This window comes from Haemaphysalis longicornis, unplaced genomic scaffold, assembly GCF_048455015.1.
Source record: "Haemaphysalis longicornis isolate Haplotype H1 unplaced genomic scaffold, Haemaphysalis longicornis Haplotype H1 scaffold_7, whole genome shotgun sequence".
Classification (NCBI taxonomy): Eukaryota; Metazoa; Arthropoda; class Arachnida; order Ixodida; family Ixodidae; genus Haemaphysalis; species Haemaphysalis longicornis.
This window is the reverse complement of record NW_027526422.1, coordinates 5,385,070-5,394,541: the sequence shown is the minus strand read 5'-3', so window position 1 is coordinate 5,394,541 and position 9,472 is coordinate 5,385,070. Positions and strand designations below refer to the sequence as shown.

Below are 9,472 nucleotides of genomic sequence, written 5' to 3'. Positions count from 1 at the left end.
ATATATATATATATATATATATATATATATATATATATATATATATATATATATATATATATATATAGCGAATCAGAAATGGGAAATGAGGGGCTCGGTGAAATATGACGGAAAGTACGGGTTGGCAGTCAAGAAAACCTCGGAAAGCAAAGGGGAGGTTGTGGTGGGTCATAGAAACAGATGAAGAATTTTTTGAGTCAGAAAGAAAGTGGGGAAAAATGCGTATATGTATATATATATATGTATATATGTATATGTATATATGTATATATATATATATATATATATATATATATATATATATATGTATATATATATATATATGTATATATATATATATATATATATATATATATATATATATATATATATATATATATATGTATATATATATATATATATATATATACATTCATCGTTCGATGTTCGCCGATGTTCGCTTTCCGATCAACGAGGGACGCTCTCTTGCAGTATGGATCATGGCAGCAATGTAAACAAACACATAAACAACCAACGAAATCGATTCTGTGCGCCTGGTTGATGCATGGTTGCAAGTTCGCAACAGCCCAAACAACATACAAAACCGTGTCGTTATTCAACGATCCCCAGTCACGGGCACCTGCCTCTGTTTCATTTATATCCTTCTTATTGGGCGCAACGCATTGTTTCTGGCGGTAGACCCCACTTCCTACCTTTTTTATTTTATTTTCGCATCGGCTGTAGGGTGGAGCAAGACAGGTGAAATGAAACGAGGCAGATAAGCTGCAAAGGAAGCGGAACGCGTTGCGCGGAGAAGAACAAGCTGCGGGGCGGCGGCGGCGCTTTTGTAGCGACTCGAGCACACGCGCTGCAGGCAATTGCCCGGCATAAGGCAGAGGTTCTTGCGCGACGCGAGAACAAGGCGAGGAGGAGCCACGCCAACGACTCGGTCCAGATCACGCTGGCGCAGGCGCTCGCCGACGCGTCATCAATCTCTCTTACATTCTGCGCCGAAACGGTGAAACATCAGTGGGCTCCGCCGAAGCTCGGGCCCTTCGAAGCACTGGCCGAGGCGACTGGCCAAGAGAAAACGCCAAGACAGCAGCAACGCCCGCGGTCGGAACGCGCGGCCACCGGCCTCCCTTTTCTGTACATACACGGTTGTGGAGAGCATGTTCGCGCTTCTGTGCCCGCACACGCCGGGAAACGAGCCGGAAGACAGGCCGCGATTTGGGGCAGTCGAGGAGCATGCATGCCCGCAGAGAGCGACTTCAGGGCATCGAAAGCGCGAATTTGAGGGCCATATACGGCATAGATGATGTCACGGACTTGTTCCTTGTGTGTTTGGCGGAACTAAAGATACGAACCAGGGAAGACGAGGCGATGCTGTAATAAGGCGAAAATGACGGCACCAGCACTGGGTGTAAGCTCCGCTTCTTCGCGTTGTTACGAATGAGCAGCGGTGTCAGTGCCTCCTTTACGTGCCGGGATTCTTGCATTCGCGTGCAACGCGATTGGACATTGCGACGTGGTGCGAACCGTTTTCCTCTTAGTGGGGCAGAACAGCGATCATGTTTGGACAAGATTTCAGGACCCGCCGCGGTGGCTCAGTGGCTAAGGCGTCGTGCTGCTGAGCTCGAGGACGCGGGTTCGTTTCCCGACCGCGGTGGCTACTTCGCAGGTGCAGGCGAAAAGCGAAAACGCCCTCGTGTCGAGATTTCGGCGCCCGTTAAAAATGCCCAGGTAGTTCAAATTAACCCGGAGCACTGCCTCATAGCCCAGGTGCACATGTAGCTTCGGCGCGCAAAACCATTGAAATCTCAAATTTGACAAGATTCGAGGGAGACGACGCGTGTTTGCTCCAGTACTGGCATCCGCACAATATGTGTACTTCCTGGAAAGTAAGTACACCGTTTTCCGCGAGCCCGTTTCTGCAGACACCGCCCCAGCCCAGACACGTGACACGCGAGGAAGCGGAGGCGATGTGGCAGCGTGCTATGCGACGGAAGCCTACCCTGGCGATCTACGCGGAGCACAAGGCCTCGATCGGTGGCTCTGAGCTGTGCCGTGCTTGTGGTGACGGTTACGAGTCCGCCGACTTGATTTTGAGCTGTGCTGGTCTCGGACACTTCGACAAAATGCACGGAAACGGTGGTCCGCCCCATCCCTGCAGGAAGCTCTCGGCTTCGGGAACCGCGACAATGTGGTGGACAAAGCACCGCCTGGAACGATGAAGTGCGGTGGCAGCCCAGGGACGCTGGCTGTACAGCCGTGAGCTGAAGTAAACGGACCACGGGAGCGGTGGCCAAAACTAATCGCTGCGCCGTCTGGTTCGCGCGGCGCCTGCTGTCGAGACCGCGCACAGCGCAGGCGCGGCCTCAGTACAGCACACATGCCGCTATCGCTCGCTTCTTCGCGATTGTCTCACGTTCCGATAAATTGACGCCAGGGCAACCGCTGTGCCTTTTGCTGTCTGATGGTCAACACACCTGTGGAAACGGCGCGCTGGCGCAATCGGCGGCAACGCGGCTCCGCTGGCAGAGTTGGCGCGCTGGTGATTATCTCGTGCTTGAAGCTTTTTTTGCACCCCCCCCCCCCCCCCCACCCCCGCTTCATATATTGAAGCAGATAAAGAAGAAGGAACAAATCACTGTGCAGCCGAAGAAAATAACACAAAACACCATATTTGTTGGTTTTGTGGATAGATGCGAAATTTTAGCCTCCTGAGAATATCTGCGAACTCGAAAAATTATTGATGCCAACCTTACATTGCAAGGTTTTGACAAATACTGCTGTGTTTAGGTATGTACTGCATTGCTTTATGAAACTTCGTTTGCCGTATGCGGCATATGTCCATTTCGCAATTGCTCGGGAAAATCCAGCTTCGCAATTTTTCAAGCTCGAGGTACCGACACCTACATTTATAGTTCAAAAACTATATTTCCATATGAGATACCATTTAACCACGCCTTCAATGCCCAGCGACTCTCGAAACGCATGCAAACTGCATTTTTCGATGAGATTTATTTGCACTTGAAAACATTATTGACAGTTCTTGCGCACTTCTGTGACACGAGTTGAAATTGAAGGATTGCACTGAGAAAATCTCCATTGAAATTATAATATGAGGGGAGAAGAGCCTAAGGGGTGAGAGTGGGAGACACGAGAAGGTGCGACGAGGCAGGGGCGACAGAAGACTATCGTATTTCGGCGACATTTGCAGCAAAGCAAGCAGGTACGCGGCCATACCCCCCTCCCCATGACTGCAGCTTGAATTCTTTCGCGCCCACTGCAGACTTGCGGCGGTTGCGTGTGCGCCTATAAATGGCTTCGAATAGTGGTCCAGTTCATTTTGGGCAAAGTTAGAGAGCTGTTATGCTGCCGGATTTGGTACTCGTGTTGGAACGTTTGTCGAAAGCGTGTTTGCTGTGCCGTCATTATTCCCTTCATCGGGTCACGGGTCGCACAGTTTTACGTTTGCCTCTGGGTCCTCGCCTCGGCCCGAACGGATGGAACCGTGGCACGCGACAAGCTCGCCTGCAGTCACGCTGCCCCGCCACGGGCCGTCCTAGTTGTTCCATATGCAACAGTGTTCAGGGTTGGACGGGCATGGGGCGTGACGTCATTTCGTTCCGGTTCAGTTACGGTTAGGCTAAATGACTTCCCGAACCAGTTCGCAAACTGGTTCGATGAGTGAAATTAATAACCAAGTGCTAAATACAAAACAAAAGAAAACAAAAGCGTCAGAAGAGCGTCAAAAGAGATCGACCACGTGTGTGCTTAAAAACCCGTGCGGAGAGATAGCAAAAAATATCCGTCTTGGTTTTATTTGTGCCTATTTTTAAGGTAGTGCAGAAGAGGAGCGATTATTCACTTACGCCTTCCAGTGTTTTTTTAAACAACGTGCATGGCCTTTTCTTCCTGTGAATTCAGCAAAAAGCTCATTTCTCCAGTGCTTACACTTCCAGGTTATCGACCTCTTAAAATTATTGCTGTCCGCAATAGGCAACAATTGATGCAAGGTTCAAGCTGTGACGAGTCCACTTGTGCGTGTATTAAATGAACTGTATCGGCTCGATGACAATGGCCATGAGCACACCACATACTCGTCCTGACCACCCAAGTTATCGTCGCGGCACCGCCGTTGTCTTTATTACTATCAACAGAGCGACGTCATCATCGTCATCTGTATATGTGTATATGTGTGTGCATGTGTTCGTCCGATGATCTTGCTTTCTTTCTTTCTTTCTTTTTTTATTACTACGTTTTAGTATTTAACCCTCAATACATGTTCACCAACCATCTGTAGTAGCGAGCCCAGCATTATGCAGGGCTGACCTCTTGGTCTCGTTAAAAAATTATCTCTCTCTCTCTCTCTCTCTCTCTCTCTCTCTCTCTCTCTCTCTCTCTCTCTCTCTCTCTCTCTCTCTCTGATGATTGCGTTGGTGTCTGATGACGGTGCTCGATTCGCAGTTTGCTCCGCAACCACGCCGCCCGCAACCATCATCCCATTTCGTACGTCCACTGCACGACGAAGGCACCTCCCATACAGTGCGCTGCCATTCACGCTGTCCCGACCACAGCCTTCTCGTCCTGGCATTTATTCCTTCCGCAGTAGCTTCACGCACGCTCCTGGTCGGGCACTCTTACAAAGTCAAAACCGACAAGGAGGATCCTGCTTTTAGCTGTGAGAATGCATTCTGCCGCAAATTGTTAAACACCTGTAGGATTTCACCTGCGCGCAAGTAATGTGTTCTGATTGGTCGCGCACGGATTCGCTGGTTCGAACTGTTCACATTGGGGTTATGCGCGCAGTATCTGCACCCGGACAATAGGGTGCGCCGTAACAGAAGACTGCTGGCTAACTTAAACTTCTTGGCGTTTTTTAGCGCGTAGTGTAATCTCCGTTACACTAAAGAGTCTGTGTTTCGCCTGCATAAGTAATAACCTGGCCTGAACAGATCGAGATGGCTTTTCCCCCCTAAAAGACGAATAGGGGAATGTACACGGCCGGCGTTCGGTAGGTTAACTAAGAGCACAACGAAATTGCGGCGTTAAGAGATGGAGCGTGAAACACCCAATAATAACTTTTTCTCTTTCTTTATTCTTTTTTTTTTGTACGGGGGTTGTATGGGGTGCCGCTTCGCTAAAAATCGTGAACACAACAGCAGTGCATTTGGAATGGCGAGAAGTGCGGCCTTCCTCTTCGTCCGTCTTACACCGGGGTCACGCGCCTCAAAACATGTCCGCTCCCGTCCCAGTCGGTACGCAACGCCACACGCCCAAGTTGGCACAGCGTTGCTCGCGCAAGACGTCGCTAGCGCCTGTATACAGGCAGGCCGGCGTTGGCGTATATAGACCCTGCTTAACATAACGTCACGACAACGGCGGTGAAACGCACCACGCGGCGAGCATGACTGTCACGCGAGAAGGCGCTTTTCCCGCAAACTTTCTCCGGCACAAGAGACGCGAGGAGCATTTCCGCGCGACAGCGCGTATACCTGCAGCCAGGGGATAACGAAGTAGATGCAGAAAAGCACGCGGAAGTCTGCCGTCTAACATGCGTGAAAAACGCAGCGCGAAGAAGCGGGAAAGTAAACCGAACGAATGAAACAAACAGAGGGGCGAGGACAACCCCGACCAGCGGCGTGACAAAACGAAAATAGACGGGAAGCAGCAAAGTTGCGAGCCGCCGCGGTGCTCGCGAAACGGACGCATCTGCATTTGAATGCCGCGGGTCTCTCCTCTTGGCGTGTCCACCCGAGGCGCATGCACACGCGTCAGCAGCGAAAGGTCGTGCGGCCACGCCGCTTCTTTTTTCGACCGGCCTGCGGAGAGACAGCGCCGCGCACACACATGCCCATCGATTGGTTTTGAAACCCGGAATTATGCGGACCAGACGCCAGGCCTGCAGGCATCCGGCACAGATTACATGTCCGCGAGAAGCGCGCTTGCACGGGTGTTTTCGAACCTCCCTCCCTGCAGGCCCTCTTTGATTTGTTCTCCGAGCAGCCGGGCGCTTTCTCTACGTCTCAACAACGCTACGCGAGTTCGTTCTTTTTTTAGCAGAGAAAAACGACATAGCAACATGACATCTCGAAGTTTATACCTCCACAAACACTACGCATCGTTAACAAAATGCACCGCCATGTTTTGGGAACATTATACGCGCACGTTCGCGGGATCGGTCTGCACGTTCGCGGGATCGGCCGTGCATGCAGACAGTGTCGCGGTGTATCGTGCGATTCCAGTACAGCGAGCTGCTCATTTAGGAGATCGCACCGACACGTAGGCCCACATCCTTTGCTCCGACACGTGTCCGCGAAAACAAAACAAAAACAATTCCGCAGCCCTTTCACTCTGCGAAGAATGGTGAAGAATGGCGAGCGGAGAGCTGCATGTGCTGTGTTTTACATCAGCCTAAGCAAAGCCCGTTTGTTAGTAATCTGCGGTTCAGCACACTTCCTAGTTAATTAGCTGGATGACACTTGGACGGACCAGAGCTTTGTTCTAGGGGACAAACATCGGCCCGTCCGTCTCCCTCTCGAACCGGTACGTGTCGACAGCAGACGGGAATTACACGTAATTGTGAAAAGTAGATAAAACTTGGCTATAGTGTTAGAGTGGTACGATATAATTTGCCCCAGGGAAATTTGTTACAGCCGTTTCCAGTAATAATACTCCCTCCGTAGGTGACCGTGTGTATATATATTGACAGCAAGCGGTAAGTATACAATGTTTACATCTTCGCCATGAACTAACTACTTGGGGCAAGAAAATAAAACTCGACGTAATGACAGAGTCGTCTTAGCGGCCAATTATTTTTTCCACGCTACCCACATTAGAGTGAGAGCTACAGAGAGTTCGCGAGAAAGTGGAGACGAAAATTTTGCAGGTCGACGCGACATCGACTATCACCTGAGGGTAGCGATTGCAGCTTCGCTGTAAAAAACAACAACAACAACAACAATAACATCACGTCTGCTGAGCCTTTCCAGAGAAAGCCGTCGAGCACACGAGGCGCGGCTCATCCGACCAGGCAAGCCAGCACGCAAACTCTACCGGCCCAGCAAGACCGGACCGCGCTCTTTGCAGGAAACGCTAAGCATCACAGAGCGACTGGAGGGCTCAACCTGGGAGCTTCGACGTGAGGCGGGGCTACCGCTGAAATTATGGAGAACAGCACTGGCACGCATATATGGGCGAGGGGCATTTTGCTACCGCGTTGCGGGATACATAGAATAGAAGGCAAGATGGAAAAGAGTTGGACATCAAGTGTCTTGGCTCTGTCAACGTCCGCCACCACGCGTGCACTCACGGCGTGGGTATATAGTGGGCTGACTGACCTTTGATTCTGAGCTGAGCTCCGGCGAACTTGTGCGTCTCGTGGCTGAGGTTGGCCGGCCGCCGGGAGTTCTCGTGGATCACCTGCACGCTGGACAGGTCCAGGCCCCGACGCTCCAGCAGAGCCGACAGCACGTCCCTGTGTACGAGCACGACGCGAGGCCTCTTTGAGAACGGGGAACAGGCGAGCGGAGCAATCTCTTTTTGTGGCAAGTGGCGTACGCCGACATGCACTGAGACCCATTGAGCAGCAAATGCTAAACACATGTCCAGTGATTGCGTTATTTAGGAACATCGTTAATGAGACGCCGCGATGTACCACAAGATCTGTAGAGGCACAGACATAACAGCTTCGTTGTACAGCCAACAGCAAACAAAGTATCCGGCTTCACTAAGATGAAGCAACACCTCGTCAAGGTTCCTTGATAATGGTGCCACCCCCACAAGTCCTCCCACCAAACGTCCTGCCCACTAGTCCAACTTATTTCACCGCCGACGCTTCAAACCCAGCCGTCGCAGGATGGAATCGAAACTGCGACTCCCGTTTATACCGCGCTGTGGTTACGGGAGCTGAGTTACAACGGTATAGATCAGTGCTGGTTGCACATATTGCGTGGGAAACCATGATGACAGGAGGAGAACCAAACGAGCGTCGACGAGGAGCATGATGGTTTATTAGGAGGGGAGGTAACTGGGAACGCCATACCAAACAACAAAAAAATTCAAATCACATCCGTCGAACGATGACGATGGTTGAAACGCGAAGCTACCTTGCGCGCTCAAATCATTGATTGATTGATTGCAGGGTTTTAAGGGGCCGGTGCAACGCAGGCGATGAGGCGCGCCGCAGTGGAGGGCTCCGGATTAATTTTGACCACCAGGGGATCTTTAACGTGCGCCGAAATCCCGAACCCACGGGAATTTTCGCTTTTCGACTCCATCAGAAAAGCGTCCACCGCAGCCGGGAATCGAACCCGCGACCTCGTGCTCAGCAGCGCAACGCCTTAGCCACTGAGCCACCGCGGCGGGGGCGCGCTAAAATCAAGTGGCGATGTGGTGAAGTCAAAGCGCCAACGATCAAAGTGCAAATTGCAGCCTGCGAGTGAAAGTCCAAACTCAGACGATTGATTTGATTGATTGTAGGGTTTAACGCGCCGACGCAACGCAGGCGATGAGGCGCGCCGTAGTGGAGGACTCCGGATAAATTTTGACCACCTGGGGATCTTTAACGTGCGCCGAAATCTCGTACACACGGGCGTTTTTGCTTTTCGCCTCCATCAGAAAAGCGGCCGCCGCTGCCGGGAATCGAACCCTCCAAACTCAGACGACAGCAAACGAATCCCTCACGAGAAAGCTCAGCCCCTCCCTCCCCCCCGCATCGTCGTCGTTAGACGGAGAGGATTTGAACTTCGTTTGAAGAGAGAATGCGCTAAAGGTGTAGTGTGTGGTGTTGTTTGAATGCCAACGCTCGTACAACGAACCCAAAGGAAATGATGAGCGACTCGAATATAATGATGGCGCAGTCGAATAGGCGTCGGCTTTGTTACGCGGAGGACCCAGGTTCAATTCCGACCACGGGAAGCGTTTGTTGTGTAAAGCGGTTGTGTTTTGTAAAGTTGGCTACGACACCGCTACCAGTGAAACCAAGAAAACTTTTTTTCGTCATCCCGTCGTTCCCTCGTGTATTTGTTACTTTTCGCGCTGTAGCTATTTTAGCACGAAACTATCAACCAGTCCAACAGTACGCACTGCTGATGAGCAGCAAAGCTGCTCGTGGTTTGCGGTTTATTGGTTGGCCACAAGCTCCCGCAGAAACCGCGCCGTCGCGCCGGGGAAACGTTAAGTGGGATTGTAGCGACGCCGACGAGTTGCGTCTTGTACCGACGGTGATCGCGCTTACGCTTGGCGTACGCCGCCCGATGGCCGTCGGTATACTCCTTCCGCCACGCCGCCTATTTTAAGTGCACAGTGCTTTAGGAGCTCGCCTTGTCGTCCTAGCTCGCTCGCTCGACCCAAGCATGTAGAGCACCAAGGCGGCGTCCCGGGGTAACGCTGTTGTTCGCGGCTTACCCGAGAGGCTTCGAAAGCCAAGCGGTTTATATAGTCATAAGCGTTCGAAACTCGTGAAACGCTGGCGCTTGTCCTACAT

At 51.3% G+C, this 9,472-nt stretch overlaps 1 protein-coding gene across 10 annotated transcripts in view; it reads right to left on the bottom strand.

Annotated features, from left to right (window-relative positions):
• Positions 1-9,472, bottom strand: part of LOC144144358 (pleckstrin homology domain-containing family G member 5-like) — a 609,370-nt gene that overhangs the window by 53,835 nt on the left and 546,063 nt on the right. For all 10 annotated transcript variants that reach the window (XM_077675777.1, XM_077675773.1, XM_077675771.1 and 7 more), the window contains one exon: positions 7,326-7,462. In XM_077675777.1, the coding sequence (XP_077531903.1) occupies positions 7,326-7,462 (137 nt within the window). The remainder of the gene's footprint in view (positions 1-7,325; positions 7,463-9,472) is intronic.